Source organism: Zonotrichia albicollis, chromosome 8 (assembly GCF_047830755.1).
Source record: "Zonotrichia albicollis isolate bZonAlb1 chromosome 8, bZonAlb1.hap1, whole genome shotgun sequence".
In the NCBI taxonomy this organism is placed as follows: domain Eukaryota; kingdom Metazoa; phylum Chordata; class Aves; order Passeriformes; family Passerellidae; genus Zonotrichia; species Zonotrichia albicollis.
This window is the reverse complement of record NC_133826.1, coordinates 16477881-16505340: the sequence shown is the minus strand read 5'-3', so window position 1 is coordinate 16505340 and position 27460 is coordinate 16477881. Positions and strand designations below refer to the sequence as shown.

General features: G+C 39.0%; 2 protein-coding genes across 5 annotated transcripts in view; both read left to right on the top strand.

Moving 5' to 3' along the window:
- The window catches only part of HFM1 (helicase for meiosis 1), a 30314-nt gene extending 19047 nt beyond the window's left edge, over positions 1 to 11267 (top strand). The window contains exons 25-38 of the mRNA XM_026790541.2: positions 1858 to 1943; positions 2858 to 2941; positions 3949 to 4106; positions 4804 to 4907; positions 6353 to 6508; positions 6757 to 6852; positions 7250 to 7368; positions 8196 to 8278; positions 8371 to 8477; positions 8582 to 8680; positions 9109 to 9199; positions 9466 to 9571; positions 9937 to 10094; positions 10357 to 11267. Of these exons, the coding sequence (XP_026646342.2) occupies positions 1858 to 1943; positions 2858 to 2941; positions 3949 to 4106; positions 4804 to 4907; positions 6353 to 6508; positions 6757 to 6852; positions 7250 to 7368; positions 8196 to 8278; positions 8371 to 8477; positions 8582 to 8680; positions 9109 to 9199; positions 9466 to 9571; positions 9937 to 10094; positions 10357 to 10423 (1514 nt within the window). The 3' untranslated portion in view covers positions 10424 to 11267. The remainder of the gene's footprint in view (positions 1 to 1857; positions 1944 to 2857; positions 2942 to 3948; positions 4107 to 4803; positions 4908 to 6352; positions 6509 to 6756; positions 6853 to 7249; positions 7369 to 8195; positions 8279 to 8370; positions 8478 to 8581; positions 8681 to 9108; positions 9200 to 9465; positions 9572 to 9936; positions 10095 to 10356) is intronic.
- Positions 11268 to 20303: 9036 nt separating this feature from the next.
- The window catches only part of ZNF644 (zinc finger protein 644), a 76615-nt gene continuing 69458 nt past the window's right edge, over positions 20304 to 27460 (top strand). For 2 of the 4 annotated variants that reach the window (XM_026790588.2, XM_074546092.1), the window contains exon 1: positions 23035 to 23172. The gene's annotated coding sequence lies outside the window, so the exon portion shown is untranslated. Of the gene's footprint in view, positions 20325 to 23031; positions 23173 to 27460 lie in introns of those variants that run through there. The other 2 variants (XM_074546091.1, XM_074546090.1) reach the window with 2 other exon arrangements.

Sequence of the window (27460 nt, the reverse complement as noted above, 5' to 3'; positions counted from 1 at the left end):
TTCACTAGAATAAAGTCACGTTTAGTTTTTTAATAAGAGGTGTATATACAGACATCTCTGTCCAATTTTCCTTTTTCTGGGTACTTTTTTCTTATGCTGTCATAGCTCTTGCAGCATATGTTACAAAGAGCTGCTAACTTCCAAAGTGCCATTTGTTCCCCTCACAAGCTTCTTTTGAACATTCTTCTGACATTCACTCTTTTCCTGAATCAAACACTGAATTGATGCCTGTAGTATGATACGAGTTTTTAACCTCTGCCTATGGCTGCTCATCTTCTATTTCTTTCTGGAGTTAAATGAATTAAGTTCCCAGAAGCTTGCTGATACCATGTAGCATATTCAGAAATCCTTAATTTTTAAACTCTTACCTCAGTGTGCTGTTTTTGAACCTTAAAAATGCCTTTTTAGTCAGTACTTCCATTATAAGAGTGACAGTTCTTTGACTGACACTTGGCCTTACTGAGACTGATATTTCAGTTGAATTCTTGCTGCATTTCTACAGATCCTGTCCAATAATGATACTCCCCCTTGTTACTGAATGGTAGGTTTGATTTCTGTTTGCTTGTTCTGACAGACAGGATAATGATCAGTTGTCACACAGGATTTATGACGTTTACTACTTGTTCAATTTTATTTCCACCCCCATTTATTCGTTTTGCTCAGAAGTGTAGATAAAAATAAAGAGGAAAAAGTCTTATTTATATCTGGTATTCTCTTCACTGGCAGAAATCCTTCTACTATTTTAGGAATTAGGATAAGAGTTAATCTTCAGCTTCAGTTATAAAGAAACAGAGCGGCAGCTCTAGCAGAAGAAGTAATATCTGAGAATTCTCAGTATTCAGACTGCAGAGCTTCTGCAAAGGAGCAGGAAGATGGTAAAAGATGTTTTCCCCAAGTCAGACCCATGTGTATTATGTTCAAATACACATGAAAAGAAAAAAGGTGTTTTGTTTCTCTAAAGTATTAAATTCTTGAGTTAAGTATTTTCTTATAAGATTACAGTAATGTCTTCCAAGAAGCAATCTAAAAGTATATTAAGAGTTTTCCCACTTAATTTTCAGATTTCTTACACTCGTTCTTTAGCAGAGCTCTTTAGCAGAACTCACACAAGTTCTTTAGCAGTACTGTGTGAGAAGGATCCAAATACTCATTCTAAGTATTTGGTAGTATTTTTTACATACAATCATTGCAGTTATTATAATAACCTCTAATGCCAGGTCAGTTAAATGCCTTTTCATATGCTGTGATAAGTCTAAATCTCACTGGAAGTACTGTGAATCACAAAGAGAAATAAAAGTGTATGTAGAATTCTCTGCTTTTGTGGCTTACATGCCATGGGAAAGTTTTTTGCTAAAGCTGGAATGAATCGTAGAAGATTATAATAAATACTTCTTTTTCAGTGAATTTCATTATTAACTTGTTCAAAAACATTGAGGTCTTTATGATTTTAACATAATTAAATAATTTCTTGAATAGGGAAAACGTTCTGAGAAAAAGAATACTGCATGGCATGCTTTTTTATCAAATATATACAGAACACATTTCTTGACTCCTGCAGAAAGGGATTTAAAATCTGTTTTATTGTAGAAAATGCAAAAGTTTTCATCATTGAAATATTGTATATATTCATGTTTGCTTTGTATTTCATTTCTTTTTCTCTTTACTAATGGAGAATCTAATTACTACTGAAGTACTTGAGTGAAAATAAGTTTAGTGATTTGCTGGGCAGAAAGCTGCATCAAATGTAACAGAGTTATTTATGCTTTGGGTTTACCTGCTGTAATGCAGTTGTTAGAATAATTTGAGGTTATTAATTGTCCTTTAACAGCATAAAACTTGTATACATGTTTTCCACAGGTGTATCATTGTCAAATGCTATGGTAAATGCTGGGCTGACATCATTTAAAAAAATTGAAGACGTAAATGCAAGAGAGCTTGAATTGGTAACTTATTATTTTGTACATAGATAAATATGATAGGGAAAATACTGAGGATTAATACTGTTAGCAGTAAAAGCAGTATAGTTAAATATATTTGCTATATGGTCATAGCAAAATGTAGATGTTTAGGTGATTCATTAATTATAACTAGTAGAATTTACAAAACTGTGTAGCTACTGCTGGTTTTCCTTGAAAACGTATATGCTGGTTTTTTGTAGCAAATTTCATGTGAATGATGATTTCACTGATTTGGTTGGCTGTGGAAAGTAGATAATTAATTATGTAGAATTTCATCATTAATATGGTTTGTAACAAAGGACAATATCCACTTCTCTGTTAGGAGTGTTGGAAAAATATAAAAGGGAATATGTATTTACAGTTTCTCTTAGTGTATCTTAATTATGAAAATCCCAAATTTCCGTTATTGCAAGTTTGAGATAGGAGTAGAATAAAAATCTTCTTAATCATCTACAATGCACTTCTTATTTTAGGAAAGGTAAATGTTGCCCTAGGACTGGTTCTTTGGCTTTTGGCTTCTTTTCTGTGGAAGCTGTTTTTCCAGTGTTCTGGAAGATATGACAGACTTCTAAATCTTACTTGGGTTTTTCTGTTTTGACTTTGGAAATTTGATTTTTCATTTCTGGCTCCTTTTGTGTTTTTTCTTGTAGTTTGTTCTATTTTAGTTAAAGCTTGTGCAGCGTAGAAGAGTCATCTCATATAAAACCTGAGTAGTCATTGGTAGGTGATTGAATTATCTGAACTGAAGCAGTAGCAACTTTTACAAGTGTTGGAATTTCCTTTTGGTAATGTTGCTCTTCTGGGCATCACTGACAGTAGAGAACCAACAGTGAAAGGGGCTTTTGTTGCTAACATAATTACGCAGGTGACTTTGACTCCTTGGATTTACATCTTTGCAGATTTTAAACAGACATCCTCCTTTTGGGAACCAGATAAAAGAGTCTGTTTTGCACCTTCCAAAATATGAACTTGAAATTGAACAGGTACATTCTTCCATATTTATTTTATGTTTTTATGCTGGTTTTATTAAATGAAAAAGCAAGTACTGGCTTAAAGCGGTTCTGAGCCTTCCCAGATGGAAGATCACACAATATTGTGACCTCCTTCCAGCTCAGCAGGTAGAATGAAACTCCTAAATCTCAAAGGAGTGCCTTGGAACAGACATTCCCCATAATATATTGGCCTCTCTTGTTGATAGCATTTTATTTTACAGATGTATACCAGTACATTCACATTCTAGCATTATATGTGAGTCTGAGAGGTCTCTTGTATCTTGAATTTAAACAAACCCTAGAGACAGCAAAACATCCAAATACAGCTTACTGAAATAGTATTAATGCATGTTTATTTTCTACAGCACACTTAGGAATATAAAGAAACAGTAAGTTATTACATTAACCTAGCTGGTGCCCTTTCAAAGGAAGGGTACAGTTCTATGTGTAATCAAGAGCTTTGAGGTTCTGATATGCATTTTGTCTTTATATGGATCACAAAGACACTCTAGCTTTCTGAAATGCAAAATTTGAAAAGTGACCTTAAAGTTGATAGAAATGAAGACACTTTTGAAGTTAAAAGCTCAATAGATGTGTGAAATTCTCTTGGTATAACAATCAGTTCTAGTTTACTTTTCCCTTGATATAATACCAGATGAGTAGCTCAATTCTCAGAATGAAGATTTAACAATTATAAAAATCTTCTAGAGGAATGTTGGGATTCCAAAATATAACTTCTATATAACAAGTCTTATTCTTGCGTATTTCTCTTTGCATTTGTCCTTGATTCTCATTATTGAATCAAACTTAGGGTATTCAGCTTATGACCAAGTTAGTACTGAAAATCAGTGTCTCAGAGGAACAAATAAAATTGTACCACAAATTCAAATTGCTTAAGTTGAGTTTTTGTGCTTGTATCAACAGATAGAAATTTATGGGGGGCATATATTTTCTTCTGCATGTTTTATCAGTTCTGTCTTCTGTATCATTTTCCCTAGCTTCCCAAATACAGTGACACCTTGGCAGAAATCTTAGTAACCATCAAATTAACTAACTATGAGCAGCTCCAGACAAAGAGAACAGCGCCAGACTTTCACTATGTTACATTGGTCATTGGAGATGCTGACAACCAAGTCATTATTAATCACAAAATTATGTATGTATGATCAGGTTTTTTGCCTCACATAGTTTTATGGTTTTTCATTCTGTTCTGTGACTTGCAGATTTTCAATACTTCCTACTGATGTGTAATAGTACAAAATTATTCTTTATCCTACAGCATTTTCTAGTCACTGTTGTCATTTAAAATGCTACATAAGATTCAGAAACGCCCAAAACATGCCAGTGTGCTTGTCAGTGAAGAGAGCACGTGTAAATATCTGTTAAACATCAATGTCATATTATGGAAAAGCCATAATAATTTTCCCATAAATATAAACCAAGTAAAATACCTTTTAAAAATATGGATAAATCAGTTGTTACTTACTCCTGTTAGCTATATTCCTTTAATTCTATTTTAGAAATATTTTTTCCGCCTCAGAGAAGGATTTAAATTCTCCAGTTGGCTAAGAGATGCTTGGAGCAAATGGGAAAAGAGAAACAGAATCTTTTCCAACTGCTTGACCTTCATGAGAATTCTGGCCAAAATCTGGCACTTCGGGCAAAATTGAAACTGATCTGCAGGATCCTGGCCCTCTTATGGCCATAAATCATACATGATTGAAAAGTTATTCTTAGGCCAATTATCAAGCAAAACAAAAGAACCAAATTCAGGCTCTTTCACTTGGCTACAGATACCAGTATACACCCCATAGTTTGTTGTCCTTGTCTAACAATTCGCTGATGCATTACAGGGATTCTGTGCTCCTGAAAACTGGAAATTGGATGAAGAAAATTGAAGTTAAAAGAGCTGTTAAATCAGAAGACATTAGTATAAATTTAATTAGTTCTGATTATGGTAGGTTAAGGTATTCTTTGAATTAAAAACCAATATGCATAAGATTTTGGAACAAATTACTAAAACACTTTCTGTTAAGCCAAAGTATAATAAAGTGAGCTGGTCTGGAAACAAACCTCTATAACATGTATTTTACTGGGTTGCATACTACCTCTCACAATTACTTATCTGTTTATTTAATTTACTACCACATAAAGAACTGTGAAGCATCAAAACTGTTACTAGGAGACAATATTTAGCTCTGTTGATACAGATTGGGATTCTCTTTTGTCCTTCTCCTTCAAGTGGGTTAACTTTCAGCAGAGATAACCTATCAGCCTGACAGTTTATTTATGCTGAGCAGAGCTGCCTTTGGGAATGGTTAAGTTTTGCAGTGTAGTAAAGAGGTGTTGGATGTGGTCGTCTCCGCTTCAGTAACAAGGAATTCCTGCAGCTGGAAATGTTGTGCCTTACTGTGTGCAGATTTAAACATGAGTCCCCTCAGTGACAACTTCCATACAATTGGAACTATAGCAGTAAAGGAGCACCTTATGACCTTGAAACACAAAACTTCAAAAAAACAATTTAAAGATGAACTGGCTCCATTCAGTTCTGTCATCATGCCCCACCAGTAAAAAAGAGTGCTGTGTGTTAGGTTAACTGAAGTGTAGTTGATGCTTCCATGGTAAGTATTGACATTGAGATTATTACAATAACCAAGCCTGGAATAATCTATATTTATATAGCTAGACCTGTGGCTCTGGAAAAAAGGGTTTTCTAACCACACAGAAATGAAAATTATCCTTTTATCTAGAGGTACAATAGATAAAGTACTCAGTACTGAGTTCAGTAAAGCTCAGCACAACAGTTAATTTTTCTGAAACTGGTAACAGTGAAATCAGACTAAAACCAGGTCTTCCTAGTCTCTACTTATTTTTAAGTCTGTTCCTATTTCAGACTTCAAGGAAATCTCACATTTTTTAAAAACCTGTCTGGTTTTCCAGCAAATTTTATTTCCCTGATAAAAGACAAAATTGCTCTCTTTACAAAGGGTGTCTCTCAGTCTATCATGAATATTGGCCTTCAACTTGAGAAGCATTATCAACATATTCATTACTGCCTTTGCCAGTACAGAGCTGCTGATACTCCTGAACACAGACTGGAGTAGAGTTTAAAAGTTAAAAATTTTATCAGCTGTGCAAAGTCATAGATAAATGTAGATTTAACACAATACAAGAACATTTGGTTAAAGGAACTAATTTTGATTTTCTTCTAGTAACTATGTCTTTAATTCTAAAAAATGTTTGGGATTTTTAATCTCAGTCCAAAGAATCTGGTCATACAAGAGTGTGCTCTAAGGGCAAATTACTTTTTTAAATTTCCATGATCTTTGAGTAACTGAAGATAATTGTAGTATAGAAACAGTTTAAAGCAGTTTTAATATTTTTGTCTTTTTATTTTCCAAGTTGGCCTTGATATACAGCGAGAATATACAGCCTTCTACTTAACACCAAAACCAGAGGGACATAAGGTGGTTACAAATCAAAAATTGAAAGCTGAATCTACACGTGATAAATGTTATAGCTCACCTCAAAGCTTGCCAGCAGCAAAAGCAGATACAGGTAAATGGTCAGATCACAGTATCTGGCTGATACTGAAGTCAACAGAAAATTGAATTTTGCTTTCACTAGGGAACTAAATCTTTATTCATCCCTGCTGTTTCTTTCTCAAAGGTAATAAAAATACAACTCTGCTGCTTCTACTTGTAAAGTACTACACTGCAATTCTTTGATGATTTTGAAAGTAAGAAAAATCATGGGTGTTTGGTATCCAATATTACTGTTCGAATTTCTGCATTATATTTATCTAGGAGGCAGATCTAAACAGGAGATTGCTTACAAGAAATATGGCAACAGAGAATGCAACCACCGCTGTAAAAATAAAGATGTGTGTGGGCATGACTGCTGTGAGTTTCATTAAATCTACTACTTCTGATACTTCTAGAGAAATGCAATTTAGAACAGCTCCCATCATGCCAATGGCTACGTTAGCAGAAACAATACCAGCAAGAGAATGGGTTGTTATGCTGCAGTCATAAAAGCAATTATAAGTAGCTTTGGCAATAGCATTTTTATAGGTACTACAATGATTAATAATACTTTTTGTACTTAGCATATGATCTTAAAAAATGTCAAACTTGTTATGCTTTTATATAAATACTGGGTTAGATCTTGTAGTTAGCATGTGAAATCTTTTAACAGAAGATATTAAGCTTAGTGGCAAAGTTTTTCAAAGTAATTTGAAAACAATAAGGATTTATCCCTTATAACTAATCTAAAGATTATTTTACTTCATTTTCTCAGGTAAAACTGGAGTACCTCCAAAGTCACAGATGAATGGAGACACAAACTTTTCTTTGTACCTAGCTGATTTAAGGAGCAGGAACTCAGTTTCCTCTGCACCCCCAGTAAAACGTCTGAAGGTTTGCTTGAATGCAGTCAGCCATTTCATGGGTTTATTTTCATCTGTTACATATTTGTAGGCATTGTTTGCAGAGAGAATTTTATCACTAAATATGAACATCCAAGTTTGACTTTTCTGTGTGGAGTGCAAAAAGTAAGGAAGTACAAAGGTCCAGGAATCTTTGAGAGGTTCTGCTGTTCTTTGGGACATTTCCATTGGTCCACTTTTGTGCATGTCCTCTATATTTTTTCTTTTATGGCATTTGATAGGTTGTGGTTGGTGAGGTTCAGAGGCATTGTTGGAAGGTACTGCCCTGTGACTTGGTTTGGCAAAATATGACCCCGAATGAAATTGTGGTATTTATTAGTCATGCTACTAAGAGTCCTTTTTTCACTGGCAAGTAGATCCACTTGTTTATAAGAAAACTATCCCTATTGGTTTTAAACTTCTGAAACATTTCATGGCTTGCACTTTATTCCTCTGAATGTAGTGGTAAACTAGGTCTTTCTTGCAGCAAGAATGACATTTGAAGTATTGGAGGGTTTTATTTCTACCTCACAGTTTTGTTTGCTTGTTTGTTTGCAGTAGAGGACTATTTAGCCTACAGCTAACACAGATGAGAGGCAACCAGTCTGGCTTTGCCGGGGTGCTTGCATACCTCCACCAGAAGCACATAACTCAAACCTTTTTAACTGAATGCATTAGATGGACAGACATCAGAAAGGTTTTATGACATTTAAATATTGTGCTAACTTAGAATATTAATGATGCCATTTACCCTGTTAAAAAAATAATAGCTCTTAGTATGTTTATATCTTATAAGTTAAAATATTTTGCTTTCTTTAGATGCAGATGTTAAACCAAGCTGAAAATGTGGATCTCAAACAATTTGTTTTTACACCTAAGTCTTTATTGCCAGCCTTGCCAAGGTATTACTAAGAATTGCTTTCTGAATAAATTTATTTTGCAACTTTCTGTAATTGTTTTACAGACATGTCATGGATTTATTGTTTTTAAATAGGTCTAGCAATAAACTGTCATCTTTGTCACCTTCAGTGGACCAGGAGGATAATATCAATACCTTAGAAGTATCTCAGAAACAACTGCAATCCTGGAATTGTGGAAAGAGTAAGTTATTGCTAATGTTTAAAATTGCAGTGTTCACTGTTTTGATATTTAAATTAATGCTTCATATTTTTCTGCCACAGATAAAAGCAGATACTGTTTTTCAGATGCTTTCAATGTGGACTTTGAACTGAGAGATGATATTTGGGACGATATTGATGATGAGAAATTGGTATTTGCCAGTAATTTTGCCAGTAGAGAATTAGGTAAGGTAATTTCAACAAACTTTTTCCTTTCCTAAAATTATTCTACAGGCTATTATTTGAGAATAAATTATAATAATATACAATGAATAGAACCACCTGAAATTTTTGGTTAATTGACTAGACTGACAGATTTATTATTCTGCCTTGAATGTCACGTATATTGTGACAAATCCAATACAGAAGGGACAGTTGAAAAACTCACAATTAAAGTTTTTTGATGGCCTGCAACTGCATAATTGTTGTTTCACAATGTATATTGACTGTATATCTCTGCTTATCTTTATATTAGCCCAAAACCCAAAGAAATATTTCATGTGTTAAGACACTTTCATAATTTTCAAAGTACTATTTATCATAACATGGGAAATATTTAGAAGGGGTTGTGGCTTCTTCTCAACCCTCTTTTTAAAGCATTCATTCTTTTGCAGAACATGGAAATATCTGCCTTCAAAGTCCAGATGAATGTCAACCCCTCTGCCAGTATACATCAAGCAAAGCCACAAATAACATTTCAAAAGAGTAAGCCTTACATAATTTACTACTATTTTATTCAGTTTAAAATATTGTCTGTATTTCACTTGTATCTGTGTAATTAAATGTATAGAATGTTGTTCACTCATAAAAATGAGTGAAATTTCAGTGTTCAAAAGGCATGACTTGTTGCATTATTTTAATTTGGTTTTTATTTAAGTGTGCAGAGAAATAAGTAGAAAAATCTGAATTGCACAGAAAATAATTTTTCCCTTCTGTAAAAATACTGAAATTATTCAACTTGGTATTTTCAGTTCATGCACGGTACAAGATGAGTCCAGGATTCACAACTCAGATGTTTCTGTGGTCAATAGCACATCAAAAGTGAATTTATCTGCACAGATTAGAAATACAACCTTGGTGAGTAAAAATATATTGACAGCTGAATTTTCTATCATTTGAGTACTTATTGTGTAAATATATCTGCCATATCTGACTGATGAATCAGTTAGGATATCATGGATTTCAAATTGTCCAAATCATTCTCTGTTCATCGGGATATTCCTGATACAAAGAAATAGGATATGAATTTACTTTATATAGCATGATCTCAAAACTATTTACTCAATTTGATCATTTCTCTGTCCAGTATATATTTGGCTTCATCACATGCTTGGTCCTTGTCAAATATCATAATATCAATGAAATACCAGTACTATATTGTACAACAATCTGGAAGTTTCAGTTGGTTTAACCATGTATACTTTTAAACTTTTGTGTTGCAGTTCAGTTTTCAAGAAAAAACACATTCAAGTCCTTCTCAAGAGCAAAAAAGTTTACAGTGTTCTTCCATCCCAGAAATAATCTCAGACTCTTCTAAATTCACTAGGAAAGAAGATTTTTTTATTTTCACAAAAGAGCAGGAAAAAGAAGTAGATCCAAGGTAAGAAAAACTTACATATGTTTTTGTGTTTCTTCAGTGTTTCAGTGCCTAGTTCTTCATGGAACAGAGACTTTTGCTGAATGTGTTAGTTTCTGATATTCATTGCTAAAAAGTTTCGTTTTCTCAATAATAGTAACAAATAATTTTTCTTAAGACACATTACTTAAAATTGCTTGTCTTGGTTTCTCTTGACTCTGTAGTGCTCCTGATTGCACAGGTTTTGATGTGCTATACCTTATTTGTTTATTTGCTTAATCTTTAGATTTCTTCTTGATGATGAACCCAATGATGTCAAGCCCTTTCTTGGAATATTTGATGGTATTTTGTAAAACATGTAAACAAAATACATTGTAAGTGCTGGGGAAAGAACTTACAGTCAATTTTACAGTGAAGGCTCCAGTCAAGAGAGTTTGATTCCTGTTGTATACCTATTTATTAATAGCTGGATTGCTGCATAGAATATACAATAAATTAGACACCAGTTTTCTTGTAGAATTTATGGAATGTAAGAAATAATATCTTGTTTTACAAGTATTAAAGTATTTTTTGTTGACCTTGCTGTTTTCAGGTTAAAATATTGAAATGTGTCAAAGGAGAATAGTTCATAATTTGAGGGTACTTTAATAGATAACAGAAAATCCCATTAGAGAAAGTAAAGGTTTAAGTGTTTATAATAACATGTCCTGCTTCTCAAATAATGTTTAAGTGAATGAAAGACTCTTTCCTTGGAAATTTTGTAATATTTTTCAGGTTTTTCTTTAAGTTTCTCTAAAGTTGAATTTTTCATAGTGCTGTAAAATAATTAGATTTATAAACAGAAGTAATAGGATGATAGATTATCCTAGATTCTAGATATTCCTTTTGACAGTGCTATGAATGTGTTAATAAAAAAATGCAACTTAAGCAGATATGTTTCCAGATTCTCAGCAAACCAGTTGATAAATGTCTGTAAAAATACTCTAAAACTCTCTTCCCTGTTCAGTTTCCTACCCAAGGTCATAAAATGGACATTCATGTGTCCTAATACAGGTTTAGGCACCAGGTATTACATTTGGATATTTTCTTGTAGCTTTAGTGCTTGAATAGTAGACTTTGCAAGTTCAACAGTTAGTAGAATTTATGATATTGCCTAAAATCCAAGAGAATGTTAAATTTTACTGTAATTATTTAAAATGTGAGGAATTAAAATGTTGTAATCACATGTGAAACATTAGCTGTCTGTTCTTTCAACATTGTGGTGCCATAAATGCAGCCATGTTTTTCTCCACTACCAGGTTGTAATTTTCTCAACTATGAACATTTTGCTTGACTCCAGTGTTTCCTACACTTTTGACTTAATAGGGCTTTCTCTGCATGAAAGAATGACCTAATCTAAGCAGCCTCAATACTCACCCCTCAACATGTTTTTGACTATGCAAATGCCAGCAGGCCCCAGTTTAATTGACTTTTCTACACCTCAAGTATTTTATTACATCTCAAAGTTATTAGTATGTCAGATCTCTTTTTGTCAGATTTTTTAAAATTAAGCTTCCAAGCTGATGTAAGTCAGAATTACTGTACTACTGCTACATTTAGCCCAGCAATCCTAGTCATGTACACATTCCAGTTCTGTGTCAGGGTAAGATTTAAGAATGCAGATTTTATCTCCTGCACTTCATCATCGTCTGATTTCCATGGGAAACAGGTGGCTCCTAGGCAGACACAGTGATGTTTCTCAAAAAATGCCTCATATAAATGATCAGGAAACCAAAACCCCAGGTCACACCCCAGAAGGTAAGTGTTGACATAGCTATGGAGGGCTGTAATTGCCACTGTTTAATTGAATCCCATTAAGAGATAATTCACTTGAACTCCCTGTCTCGTCACTAGAAAGAGACAGACACTGTCAGAAGATGTTTTAGATTCTAAGTGGGCTGAATTGCTCTTGGTGCAACTGTCCAGTTACCTGTATTGAGAGTGACACAGAGAAGCTGGTGTGCTGTATTTTCACAGAAAGGCTCACTGAATAGTGCTTTGCTTGTGCATGTGAGACACTGAATTCCTTTATCCATCTAAGGATCTAACTTCTCTAAGGTGAATAAAAGGGCAAGAGATGGCTGTGCTTTGTTTCAGGTGCTGACCAAATGCTAAAAAAGACAAATTCAACAGGATGTTATCAGACATTTTCATTAAGCTACTGACAATGAGTAAAATACAGACTAAAGTACATAAAAAATTTGTTAGAGTCTAAACTGATCCTTATTTTAATTCTACATAGACTTGAAATATTAAATGAGTGGCTCGAGTTTCAGTCGCTGGGATTGTGTAAGTAATTCTTTGGGGATACAGCAGGATGCCACAGATTTCAGTCTGGGGGTGATTCTACAAAATTTACATTATAAAAAATACTGTTTTCTATAATGGAGAAGTGAAAGAAAATTCAATGTGATGAGAAGTCAGATTTTACTATCTTACTTGTGTGATTCCCCATAATAAAATACATGCTTATACCTGCTTTTAATTTAACTTCAACTTCCTTATATGCTTCCTTGTCCTATCACACATACTGATTTCAAAATATAAACTGAGGTCAACCATATCTGTGCCTGAGGAAAATGCAATATGCACTCAAAACCTATAATCTTCAAAAGCAGTGGGAAAAAAGTATAGTGTTTAAACATGTTGCAAGACATCTTTGTGTATAAGGTAAGTTACAGCATACAGAATACTACAAATGTATTGTAACTATTTTCATTGTGTGGTGCCTGTCTTGAGCACATTTTAATTATATAGCTTTTATTCCTGTATTTGAAGGTTTTAATGAGTTAAACATCACAGTAATTGTCAAAATAAGAGCAGTTGCAACAAGCTATTGTTATTTGGGTGTATTTTTACTTAGATATACCTTCACAGAATAGTTATGTGATGTATAAAAGTTGGTGCTCTTAAAGGCAGTCAGAATAATGATAAAGAATGAACAGAAGTTGCTGTATAAAACCAACACACACAAAATACTTGAAATTAGTCATTTTGCAGAGCACAAATGATACCATTCTAATGCATCATTATGCCAGTATTGATGGTACCTCTTCTGAAAAAAAGGGTGTCTTGCATTAGCTCTTTATGTCACTTTGTCTGCATGTTATGTAGATGAGCAAAAGAGTCATATCATGTCAATTGTTTTACTGCCAGAATCCTTAATTATATCTCTAAAATGAGATCTGTGAATGCCTGGGTTTTTTCCAAGCTCCTGTGCTTAACAAGGAAATAGAAAAGAACGTACTAATCAGGGTAAAATTCTCTTCCTGCAGAGGGCTAATAACACGCTGAATTTTTGGAAGACTTCCATGAGAATTAACTGAGGCACATGCAGTGCTTTCAGTGATTAATTCAGTTTGACTGAAAACAATCAGATAGAAAAAGGACAGGTGTTTATTGGCTGCCACTGTTCAGTTGAGATAAACCTGGCTTAGCCATGCTTCTGTATTTGTTCTTGAAGCCTGTGTGACATTAAATGGGATCAGTTTCAGCCTTCACTTTCTCCCAGTGTTGTAATTCCTGGTCTCCATGTGCCCCGGTGGGCGTTTCAGATGGGATGGGCTGGGGTGAGGAGTGCACCCCTGTAAGCACTAGGTCTGTCTGTCTCTAGGCAGTGCTATCACTGTTGCTCTTCCCTCTGGCTGTGAAGAGACTGGAAAGGATGTGCTGCTGTTGACTTGCAGTCCTGCCTTTAACAGGAGCCCCAGTCCAGACTGTTTATACCAGTCAGGGAGAGTTGGTTCCCAGTTTGCTTTGTGTGCTACCTAGCACACTGAAACACTACACTGGGGGGAATATGTAGTGCTTTGAGTGTGCTGAGTCTGTGCTCTTGTGCTTTTTAAATGGATTATTTCCATGTGCCAGGACTTAAGGGACACATGTAATTGGTGATGTGTGAAAATGTTAACATGTTTTGCAGAAATGCAGTAGATGGTACTGGGTGGACAAACCACATAAAGAAGGTATATGTCCTTTCAAATATAATAAAATTGCCTAGATATAATAACAAGTAATTTCTTCCTGTATTTAACATATACTGCATGGAACCAGCATGTCTTTTTGACTGGGGCTACATGGCAATTTCTATATTTTAGATAGCTGAGCATAGGGAATAAGGCAAAACATTTTGTTTTGAAAACTGTAAGGATATTTTGTTTATATAAAGGAAACAATGTTTCTTTTGTAACTGTGAAACTTCCTATTAAAGGATGCATATAGCTTTCAAAATAAAAAGACGTTTGTAACTGTAAATGGCTATGATATATTTGCTGTTCCCCCACCCACTTAGAGACAAAACCTATTTATGAGGCTTTATTAAGTGCAAATAATTCCCATGGCTTCTGCAGAATATAGTCTGATTTGCATATAAATGACATCTCATGATTTCTGCTCAGAAAACTATATTGAAGAATACATATTTCTGCATTGGAAACCTGATATTCACACATCTTAAGGTCAGCTTGCATAACTTGTTTTAAGCTGCTGCATGTTGATACCTGATCATACTTCCAGCTAGATTCAGGCTTTATCCTTTGAAATTATAAATTTCTTATTTTGATCTAATTCCAAAACATTTATCTCATCAGTTTAAGCATTTAAAAGTACTCAGAATATTCATCAGTGCAAGTGGAAAACTCCTAACTTGGCACTTTTCCTTATCTCCAGTACTGTGAATTTGTGATGTGAGAGAATTCCTGCTGTTTGAGTGAGACCGAAAAAGACTGCTAACTTGCTGAAGTCACTTTAATAAATGGTAGAATGTAATGAAAGTAGACACAGAAATATTACTCTTTTTTAATGCTTTAATCTGTATAATACAATAAGTAATACAGCAAACCTTGCCATTGAACTCTGTGTATTTTCACAGATTCTTATATCCTGCTTTGCCAGTACCTTTGATGGTGTTTCTTTAAACAGCCAAGCCACTCATTCGGGACAAGTGTCCACTTACTGACAGGCTCCTACTGCTTCTTAGATCCATCCTAAAATAAAAGAAAGATGTTGGACAGACAGGCATTAAAAGGTTTGGAAGAGAACTGCCATGCCTTGGTTTTCAAATTCCTGCCTGACAAAGGTCTTAGTGAGCTGAATGCCATTGCTGGAAGCAATAGGTTCTCTGCTTAGAGAGATTGATTTGCCACAGTAAATAGTCATTAGTTTTGAATGCCTCATGGAGAGCTTCACACTGTCTAGTAAAGAAAAAGTGAAAGTGGTGCTGTCTAGAAACTTGGACGTTTCTAGAATCAGAACCTCCTTTTCAGCAATTTCTTTCAGTTTATAAAGGCTATTAAATTATCTGAATGAAAATGAGGCAGTACAATTTATTACTATTTTTCCTGATGTGGAGTAATATTTTAGCTGTTTTATTCCAGACTTGTTAGATTCCTGTGTGTAGGAAATACACTTCTTTTATCCCAGAACTCTATCCTTGTGTCTTATGTGTTATGCCTGGAGAAGGTTTTTCTGTCTAGTTGGGAATTTCCCCTCAAAGAATAGTCACTCTGCAGCTGTATCATTTATCATTTTCAGTATCTTCTCAATTATAAAGACTTCAGGCTCTGAGGTCAGTTTGGTTTCTAAAAATTGTACTAACAGATGTAAAAGGTGTATTGACCAGAGCATCAGCACATTATCAAATAATGTTAGTTCTTAAGTATGGCAGCAGAAGCGATAAAGAAATTGTCAGCCATGAAATAGATATGCTTATCTTGTGATACATCCCAGAGATGCATTTCAGACACTGGAGGCTTGCTTAGTGAAGAAAATAACCTGTGTTAGGAAGATAAGAGGTACAAGTGGATGCATCTCCCTCCCTGTCTCCTGGGTGTGATTGTCTCAGACAACCGTATTAGCAGAAGCTTAGATACATTCTTAGCTCCTGGAATGGATTTGCTGAAGTGACAGTGCATACTGAGGATGATGGCAAAAAGATGGGCAGTGTATTCTGGAAGAAAATAAAGTTGGCAGCTTGCAATGGTGGAACACAGCTTCAGATAAGCATGTGGTTCAATAGAAATTAGTCTCTGTTCATAGACTTTATAGCAGCCAATCAGACCTGCTCTTTCAGTTCAAGCAGTTAATAATATCTCAGCACTGTAGCTTAAGGGATACAATTTTCAAAATTATTGTAGTGTGGGACCGATAAATTTCAGCACAAAGAAGGCACTACTCCATATAATTTATTTTAGATTTCCATCTAGGGTATGTTCTGACACTCCACATGAAAGTCAAATTGTCCATGTAAAATGGTTTTCGGGTGATAAGTTGACCCCTGGGGTTTTAGTAAAATAATAGGTTCAGAATTCCATCTGACTCTCCAATCTATAAAAGCTAGTTATCAGCTGTTTGAAGGATTTGATAAGAAAGGGAAAAAAAGAGAGAGCTTTTGTATAGTGACATTTTTCTCATTAATGGGGACAATGTAAGAATCACAAACTCCTTCTGGATTTGGCAGTAAATACTCTGGTGACGTGTTCCAGGAGGTAGTTGTTCTGAGTGAGGAGTGTATGTGTCTGATCCTTCACATGCATATGGAACAAGGAATATTTCTAATAGACATGTATAGCCTGTCAAAAGAAGGACGTTTACCGTGCCATCATCTGGCCATCATTTCTAAATGCATTCCACCACTAGAGCCTACTTTGGCAGAAGTTTTGTTGCAGAATGACTGTCTCACACTGCCTAGAGACACAGTAGGATATTTAAATGTAGTGCAAAACAAATAGTAACCTGAAAAGAAATAAGGTGTTATTTTAAGTTCTCGTCTGAACACTTGTATAGGACCTGCTGTGATTTTTTTTTCTAGTTCTGTTATTTAATTGTATTTTCTTGAGAATATTTAAAAATAGTTCCTGCTGTAACTTGTGACTTTACTGTCAGTTTAAGCAGATCCAAAGTTGGGTAGAGGCTTCGTTGCATTTTGTTCTAGTAGATGGGTGTATCTGCATGTTCATGCAGCATTAGTGACTGGGAAAAGCTGCCAGTAAGATAGGACCAGTCATTGTGACAGTTAGAAGCAGCTTGCTTAATAAAATGCTTAAAGCATGTTTATGCTTAGTGCATTTGAGTGCCTCTTTGAATTTTGAGGAAAAAATCCTCCTGCTTTTAAAAAGCAACTGTGCTCAAGAAAATATGACTTTCTACAGTCTTTGTATATAAAAAGGATTGTCTCAAAGCAAAACCCAAGTCCCTCCTCAGTTGGTTGTGATGTTCCTGTACTTCCCCTTCCTGTGTGGGTGGTGAACATTGAACTCACTGCAGAAGTACTGTTATACTCTCTTGCTGCAACTTTTGCAGGTGTGAGGAAAGTTATACAGAGGGCACCCATTTGCCTCCTGTGTTCTGGAAGGGGCAGACATCTCCTCCTCTAAGAGGAACTGAGCAGTGCTCAGGGGTGAAGATACCTGATGCTCCCAAGTTGGGTAGAGAAGGGAAATCTGAGATCTTGCTGGCAGTGTTACAGAGGATCTGGGATTTTGGTTGTGGGACAGAGCAAGCTTTAGAAGTGACAGGAGAAAGGTGAGTTTCTTAGAGCAGGTGTCTGTGGCATCTCTGTGAACCATTTCAGATTGGAGGGACTGGAGACAAAGATTTGCCCTGCAGTGACACAATGGAAACATTAATTTTCAAGCTTTTTTATTAATTCTAGGTCTCCAACAGTTCAGACTTGTCATGATTTAAAGAACAATTCTACCCTGCCATTCCAGTAACATTTGCATTTATAAATCAGGATTTTGTGTGTGCTTATCAAACAGGAAAATATCTACCTAAACACAATTGCGAGTTTGGGGTCCTTGTGGACAGGATGAAAAAGAACTAACTGCTCTAACACCTTTACCTCTTCCTGGTTTTGTTTGGTTGAGCTTTATAAAGATAACTGGGTGTTAGTCCTGCAAGTGGGTAAGTTATAACAGATGTGGGACAGGCTGGCTCCCTCCCTTGAATGAGCTCGTGCTTGTTCAGGTGTGCATGAGCAGTACTGAGATCTACTGAAGTGTGTTCAAAAGCAAAGCATCTGTTGCATTCATAAAGTGCTTTTCTTCTGGAAGAGCAGATCTGAGAAACCAGAATTTATGAATAACTCTGACTTCTGCTATTGACTGGATTTAATCTGCATTAACACTTTCCAGAGTAGCTATATCTATTCCTCTGGGTTGTTTGGCACGCTGAGGCTGGTTTGAAAATATGTCACCAAATTTCAAGCTTTCAGATGTTAGCACTGAAACATTTACCTCTCTACTGAGATAATTATAATTTGTATTTGTGGCCCTAGTTAATTGTAGTCATCACCTTTTGCTTACTTAAGCCCTGTGAGAAATTGCTTCCTTTCCTGGAGTGGGATGATGCACAGAAGGAAGTAAAGTACTTTATCTGCATTCTCCCATACCCCTAATATTTGGGAAATGCTGGACTGATATAGTGTCAGGTGCTGTAGCTGTGTGTTTACTGAAAAATCTGTGAGTGCAGCCATAGGTAGAGTTGGTGTCAGACATGTAAACATCATGATCCAGCCCTGGAAGGAGAGTCCCAGAGCTCTGCATCAGGGAGGACACACAGAGCAGCCACATGCCCAGCATCAGCTCCCTCCAGGACAGGGACAACAATCTGTTACCCCAACAGAATAAGTTTACTAAAGAAAAATTGGATAGATGTGGTCTTATAAAAAAGTCTCCCCCATGGCTTTTAATGCAGGAGTGGGGCATCTGTTCTAAGACTGAATTTAGGACATAGCATGACTAAAAAGCAAAACAGGAGAAAAAATAGTGGACAAAGTATTGCTTCCTTCAGAGGCACAGCTTTAGGAACCACCTGTTTCTTACATGAAGCACTGAGGCTTTGTGTGTAATGCTGAGTTTGGAACAAACCTCACCTTCATGCCTGATTTTTGCCTTTTCTCCCGTAGGCAAACTTTATGCAGATGCCATTTTGTCTACTGCTATACAAGGTTGTGCTAACTGGCCAGATACTTTTGGAAGTATGACTGGAATGTGCTTGTGAAGATGTGGAAACCTAATCAGTAATGAAAATAGTTACTGAGTGTAAATCTGTGTTCTGTCAGAAAAACTTGTTGATGCTGTGGAGCTCCACTCTTGCCCCGTGCCATTCAGCTGTTGTACCAGGCCATTGTTCTGTAAGGTTGTTTTGTGAATTATCTTTTGAGAAGCCTGTCTCTTATCCCTTGGCAGTGCTGTTATTGCCAGAAGAAAGTGCATGTGTACAAAGAGCAAAGGAGACTCAAATGTTACCTTCCACGGTTTTATTTCACTCATCCTTGAATTGGAAAGTAGCCTTTGTTTCATGTATGTGGCAATTAATGAAACAAAGATCCTAAATCCTGCTTAGAATTGTCATTGGCAGCTATTAGTTTATTTTCAAGAGTATTTTTTATTTGGAGCTTAGTCGTAATTTACCAAGATGTAGTTCTGCTTGTTAGCTATAGAGGTGATTGGAAGGGCTTGGGATGCTCCAAGATTTTATCCCAGCTTCATAGCATTCCTCATTGTCTTGAAACTGTGCTAGGCTTTGTATCTGTAGTGAAAGAACTAAAAATAGAGCAGCACTAAATTGACATTTCCACTCCTTGTGTGGATGGAATGGGAAATGAGGAGCTCTTTGTCACCAAGTGCAATGGGTAATTCCAAGTACTAGTTACCATTTGTAAATAGCTGTGTCTTTCCTGCAGACCCTGACAAGAGATTTCAGACCATATTTCTTTAAAAAGGTCATTGAGGAATACAACCCCCAGGACGCACCTCACACTTCAGTGTTTTAATGTCTTTCACACAGGGCTGACATCGGACATTTCCCCTCTGTTACTGCGCTCACAATCGCCGGCCTGAGGCGCATTGAGGAATCGCCTGTCCGCCGTGCAGGAACCGTGCGTGGACGAGCCCTCGTTCACTGCGCCCCCGGCGCAGCGCGGGGGGACAGCGCAGGGGCGTTGGCTCCGCGCCCGCTGCCTGCAGCCCGCGGGCCGTGCGGGACGGAGGCCACCGCCTCGCTGGCCGTGCGTTGCCGCCGGGATTGCCGCCCTCGGGGCGCCGCCCTCCGGGTGCTTTAGCCGGTGGCACTCGAGTGTCACCGTGCGCTACCCCTCGGTGCTGGCACCAGGCTCAGGGTGAGACCGTGGTATGGCGCAGCTTGTGCTGCAGGCACCCCATGGTGTGTTCCACCGTGCTTGTCCTGAGAGCTCTCGCGTCTCGGCACTGCCGGGTAGGTGACACACAGAGCCGCGGGCAGGAACGGCGGGAGGGACCCGGCCGCCACCGCCGCCCACCCGCGCCCCGCAGGGACTTGGTGGCAGGGCTCGCAGCTGGCCTTGCTCGGGCAGGTGTTTCCGGACTTAAAGCGAGCCCTAAATACTGAACACCCATGCAAAATGCAAGCTAAAAGAAAGGGCGCCGACTGTACCGCAGAGTAAGAGTTGTAATTTTAAACAGGGAGAGGCCTACGTAAGATGGCCAGTTCTGTGGACTTGCAGTGTATTGTAACCAGGCTGGTTAAATGGTTAACAAGGGACTGATGTGCTGCAGAGGGAAGGTGATGTATCATCCTTTCGGGATATTTCCAAACGAGGGAGTCGTGTGACCCACTTCAGCACCGCAGTTCCCTCCTGACTCTTTGTCACTCTCGGGTGACAGCTGGGCCAGCCAGAGCGGACGGCCGAGCCGGGGCACCGCTTCCAGGCACTGCTGCGTGGAGCGCCTCGATGCGCAGTTCGTCTGCACCGAGCCCATCCGCGTCTGCCCGCCCCAGCCAGCCCGCCACCCTTCCTGTGGGAAGGAATAGAAAGAAAAGAGCCTTTTCCTTAATGCAGAAATAGGTTATGTGATAGTTTTTGTCTCAGAATTTATTTTCTCCTGAAAAGGAAAGTGCGTGCCCAAAGCAGCTGTAGTGCTGACCTGCCTTCCCTGTGTGCGAGGTCCCTATTGCATGTCGGTAGGGGAAGGGAGAGGTGGCAAGACCTGGCTTGGCTCTGCAGCCGTGCAGGCTGTGGCTTTGCAGACGGGACCCAGGAGGCCGGCGGTGGCTCTGGGGCTGGGGAAGGCCTGGGTGTGCCTGTGGTCAGAGTGGGGCTGCACGCAGATCCTTCCCTTCAGAAAAGTTTTGTCAGCACATGGACTGGTATCTGGCTTCACATTCCTTCCCAGAGTTCTCGAGACGTTAACTTTCAAATGGGAGGCCTCCCTAGTGGATTCATGTCAGTGATTTTGGGTTTTAAACTATTCATGCATGAAAAATGACTTAGGAGCTGTATACTCCCATGTATGAATAATGACTACATGGGAACACAGATTACAGCAGTTTTGCACTGAGACTGCTGCAGTTTACATGCTCTCTTTGGGAACATTATGAAACGTTTTTAAATGCTGGTTCATGTTAATGCATTGATTTCAATCAGTCTCTTTTTGTCCCTTTTGGATTTGTTCAACTTAACAGCTAGCTTGTTTCATGTTTGCTCTAAAATATGCTTAGCAAATTAGGCAAATAAAAAAATGCATGCAAAAATATGGTGCTATGCACATGTATCAGGTCTCTTATTTATTAATAGACTTCAATTTCCATACGATAGTCTGGCTTTTCTTTTTAACTTTGGCTCAATGGATAGTTTATGCCAATTACACGTAGTTTAACAGCTTTGAAATCTGTTTTTGCTTTTCTAATGCATGAAGACATTGTTTCAGGTTTTAATTAAACTCTACACTGACTTTAAATTCTATTGTCCTTTTCATTTAAATAGGATTTTTGTTAGATCTTTAACAAGACCTCAGTGGGGTAATAAATCTAAGCAATTGTCCTTATTAGGAGTAGATTATCCTCAAGAGATGGAAAGTCACAGAAGTAACTAAAACCATTTGCAGAGACTGAACTAAGGCTTTTTCTTCCTAAATATTAAACAGACTTGAAAATTACTTGCTTGGGCACTCAAATTAAATTAAATGATATTTTGTTTATTTTTCACATTTTCAGTGCAGGCTATTTGCATTTACTTAAAATTCGTGTTTCATTGAGTAGGATTCACTCCTGAATAAGGATCCTTACTTTCAGTATACAAGCTGTAATTGAAACTCAATATATCCCGCCATTTCTTTTGTTATTAACCCTTGCAGTGCTTCTAATGTATAGGACCTGCTGACACAGTGAGTGTATTCTTAGTTCATTGTTTTTGCCGTAGAGATGAGTCTTGGCAGAAGAATTGGTCTTGTGTTTGTCCCACACCCCAGCCAAGGAGAACTGTGGAGTATGCAGGAGTGTGGAGCTTGTGCAGAGATCTCACATGCTGGATTAAAAACACAGCTTCTTGGTGAAAACTTGTCACACACTCAACAGTTCTGTCTAGGTTTGACCTTATTGTGTTTACATACTGCTAGGAGGTGAAAGGGGATGTAACTGTAATGGTTCTCTTTTTTTTCAGCTGTTTGCTTCATTCGATGATATTCTCTGTTCTGAGGTGCTCCAGGTTTGCTTTGTTCCTGGCTTTAGTCATCGGTTGACTTCTGATGGGACAAGGCCTCTATTTGACACAGTCAAATCCTGTGTTTAATTCCCAACTTCATTATGCACATTGTGGTGCAGTTTCTTTAAGCATTCCGTTGTGTGGAAGCCCCGTTTTGGGGGACACTCATTTCTAGGACTTAAGTTTTACAGACCAGCGGGCAAAGGCAGGGATGTTGTTCCGGGACATTCTCCCAGAGAGCCCTGCCGAGACAGTGGCGTTTCCCCGCTGGCCGCAGTCGCTGCGCTGGCCAAGCCACTGCCGTCCGCGGGGCCACGGCTGCAGGAAGTGGGGCTGAGGGGACGGGGCTGAGGGGCCACGGCCGCAGGAAGCGGGGCTGAGGGGACGGGGCTGCGGGGACACGGCTGAGGGGCCACGGCCGCAGGAAGCGGGGCTGAGGGGCCCGGCCTCAGGGACGCGGCCGCAGGAAGCGGGGCTGCGGGGACACGGCCGCACGTGACGCGCCCACGTCCGCCTCCGCCGGGAAGGAGCCCGCAGCTCTGCGCGGCTGATGAGGACCAGCCCCTCTTGGTTGTTGCAGCTCTACCGGCTCTCAGCCAGCAGGTATTTAATTTCTGGAGCCCTCCTGTCCGTGGGCTCCTCTGCCCCTGTCCTGCAGGCCGGCGTCTCTGCAGAGCCAGGTCCTGTCAGCCTCCAGGCTGCTGCTCCCCACATGGCATCTGCTGTGTTTCTCTAACTAAGAAACTTCACCTCAAACCTTCTCGTCTTCTAAGTGATACTCTAGTGATACTTTGGGGCAGAACGAATTATGTTAGAGGAACACAGCTCATAAATATTAATTTCTAATTAGACTCTATTTGCTGCATATTCTAGGCAGCATTACCGGTTTTGAGCCTTCATCTGCCGCTTTCCATATCACTCAAATAGCAGAGATTTTGGCATGGTAAATCACAGAGGAAGGTGGAAAATCTGATGCAAGTGAGATAATGTAGTTCTTCATTATTATGGCTCTTGCGTGCCCTGATAGAAAACTTTAAAACATGAAAGGTGCTGACAGCAGGTAAGTCACCTAGTTCCTGCTCTGCTTTAGGTATAAAGCCTGGGGAAAGTGGAGAAAAGGAATGCACACTCTGTTTTTTAGGCTCAGATTGCAGCTCACCCTTCCCTCTAAAGCAGTGCACTGGAGGAAGTGTCGCAAACCTAGGCTGAGTTCTGCAACTTATTTAATATGACTCAGTGCACAAGATTATGAGCTCTAAGAGTGCTCAGGCTTTGGGACAGAGTCTGGGGAATTAAGATGTTCTTCATCCTATCTTGCAAGGCAATTAGACCTGATTCAGGCAATGCTGTACCTCGGACAAATTGCACAGGGCATAGTTTTGCTCTTATCAGGATGTGGGATTTTCCCTCTGTTTTCCCCAGCAGCAGGGCCAGGAGTTTGTGGCTCTGCAGGGTAAGATTGAGAGGGCCCAGCTCTGTCCCTTACTATGAGATTTGTCTTGTCTCCCCTCCACCCCTGCTTCCAGGGATGTGTGCTGCAGTCAGAGACAAGTGCTGTGACTCTGCCTGCAGTAGAAAAGTGATGTGACTATAAGAAATGCAAGGCTAGCTAAATGGACTCCACTGCTTGCTGATGTGCAGTGAAAAGAATCCCGTCTTGCCTTGCACTCTGCAGCAATGTGTGTTGCTTTCCAGTGCCAAGTACATACCACAGCATCAGATGTGGGGAGCTGCTGTTTGCACGTGTGCTGTGGGGTGAGCTAGCAGCATTCCCCTGTTCCGGCAGCCTCCCTGGGGGGCAGCAGGCTGCTTAAAAGGTCAGCGGGGTACCTGTGCATCACAGGCGTGAAAAGCTGCCCTCTTTAGGCCCTGAGGCAACAACCTGCTTTCGCTTTGTGAAGGGACCAGAAAAGCTGGGGTCCAACAGTGGCATGGATCCCTGAGCACAAGACAAGGCAGCCTGAGCATGTAAGAAGTCCAGTTTGCTTCTCAACGTGAGTAGATGAGGTTTGGGTGGGAAAGTAATGGGAATGCTAAATGTTTGCTGCTGACATTTACAAAAAAGACAGCAAATCCCGTCTGTATTAATGTTTAGGTTTTGAGACGCAGCAGAATTTTACTTTGTTAAAGAAGGTTAAGGAAACCTAGAAGTAGCTCTTTAATCTTCAACTGGAAAATACAATTTTGAAATCCATTCTCTTAGGAGTGAAATAATCAGAGTGATAATGGATGTTAAACCTACTCTGAATGTTATTTAAAGGATTTCTCAGATGGAAACAAAAGTTGATAGGATGGTGTCAGGCTCAAATGAACATCACCTTTACTTACACAGTTGTCCACATAAAGAAGAGAGGTTGATCAGCATGTATTTTCTGGTTAAGTGATTGTTTAGAAATTATCAAAAGTCATTATGTGATTCTTAAATACTTCCATTTGCTCTTTGTTCCAACAAAAGGCTGTTGGAACCATATCCACGTGTTTTTACAAGCATGGCTCTATGCATGAGGACTTCACCACAAAGAGTTTCCAGTGAAAGGAAAGATTGCAGGAGTCTTCAGCATTGAGGAGAAAAAAATTGTTAGTCTTTCCCCTCCTACTGCTGACCTGTTCCTCTTGGCACATTTTTGATCTCCCTTGGTCAGTCTGTGCCTGATACCGTGTATACGTGTCCTGTTCCCCACACTGTAATGCTCTCCTGTTTTTCCCAAATGTTGTTACATTTCCTTTCTCCTCCTCTATTTTTCAGTTCTCTTTCCCATTTGTAATGCATCAGCTGTCTTTGTTGTTTTTCACTTCTAATTTAATACCACCAGTGAATTTGTGTCTCTCTGCAGATCATTAAAAAGGGGCTATGTGGGACTACTTGTAAAAGAAAACACTGCATTCCCAAGACAGGTTACAAAGCGGTGTGTGTCAATACTCTCTTTTGGAACTTTTAGCTTTGTTTAGTTCTTTAGTAGATGCAAAGAGATCTCTGGATCTCTTGTTTGCCACTCTAGCATGAGAATACAAGGAACCAATTCAAGATCTGCAGGACTTGAAAGGACCTGTGCTGCCCTAGGAAAAGGGCAGTTTCCTGTGTTAAGCAGAGCAAAAAATCAAATTAACAAAATCCCAGTCCGGCCACAAAACTAATCTGTCCTCAGCCCATGGGCACATTACAGGAGTCCTTTCTTCCTTCCTGCCCTCTGTACAGGCTGTTTCAGCCCACCGTTGTGGTCAGTGGCTGGTGAGCTGGCAGGAATGGATGTGTCCCTGCAATACCAAGTACTGAAGGGCCGCACCTGTGCTGAGAGAGGAGTTCTGCTCCCCTGGGAAGCCAGGAGTCGTGTGATTGCTTTAATGCAGCACAGATCTCTGTGGCTGATGCAGCCAAAAGGAGCATTTGTTTGCTGTGGTGGGTGGCAGCGCTGGATGAGGGAACAAATCCAGCTGTGGGCTACGTTGCCTCATGGGGCCAACCTGAATGCTGGTTTTGACTCAAAGGAGGGAGTTTTGGGGGCAGGAAGCGAAGATGAGCAATGTCACCACATGTCAGTGAAGAGAGAGGCTCTGGGAGCCTGAGTCTCTCCCGGTGCCTGGTTTTAGGATGTGGAAGGCACTGCTGTGCCTGTGGGGTCTGTATGTGTCAGATGATGCCCAGGGTCAATCCCTGCCCAGGTGTTACAGCAGCATTGGACTGACCTATCCCTTCATTTTGCTTGTGCTCCCTGCTGGAGTGTTTCGCTAGGAAAACTCACATTCTCAGCCCTGTGAGGGAGGACAAGATGGGCTCATAGCTGAGCTCTGACTGGGTTAAAGGATGGCCTCGGGCAGCAGCAGGATTTCTGAAAGCCCCTGTAGGCTGCATCTTCTGGCACAGACTCCCTGCTGCCCTTGGACCTCCTGCAGTGCAAGAGGCTGCCAGCTTTGCCCGGGTGGTAGTTTTAACTCTTTGTTACCTAAAATTCAGGCAGTTTCAAAGCAAATAAACCAGTGGCCCCTTTGTACAGTCTCATCTCTCACGTTGCTCCTGCCACCCGTGTTAATAATGTGCATAATTTCCCGAGCACAGACTGGGAGTTGGGGAGTGTGAGGTGTGCCTTAAGGGGCTGGTGGCAGCAGTGAGTGCTTGAAGCTGGATAATACCCACTGGTTTGCATGAACTTGCTGTCAGGGAACTGTTGCGATAGTGATTAGCATTGCTCAGTGGCAGGACTGTAAACTGAAGTAAATAGCTTGGTCCTGATTACATTTTCTAGAGGGGATGATGCAGAAGAAAATTGAGTTAAAAATTAGCTGTGAAATGAGCTGAAAGTTTTTTTACTAACCACGCAGGACTTTGGAACATCTGACATCAACAAAATAACCTATTTGAAGCAATAGTAAACTGCCATCTGCTGGTAGAAAAGTAATGCACGTAATGAACATGCAGACTTGGGAAGTGATAATTCTTTTGTGTTTGACATGCTGCAGTCAAATATGTACATGTCATGGAAGCTGCATATATTTATTTAACGTGTGGTTTTCATCTCTATTTGCATTTTCATATAGAATATGCTAAACAGATGCCTGTAATATAACTAACTTTAACGACAAGCACAGAAAACAAGACAATAAGAATAAAGAATGAGGACTAATAAAAGCAGATGAGCGATCAGGATGATGACAGGCTCCAAATGTGTCCTATTTACATTGCTAATAATGAATCACAAGCACTTCCTTTTATTGTTTCCCCCTGTCTTAGACCCTCCTGTATGACCAGAATTGTAGCACTGAGAAACATTTCCTGGCATCTTCATTGTGATTTGTGTGTGTGTATGTGGTTCCTTACACAAGCATGTAAATAGGAGCTGGGTCTTTAATTGTTCCTGATTTAAGTAGGTCATCTTCTCCAATACACAAACCTCTT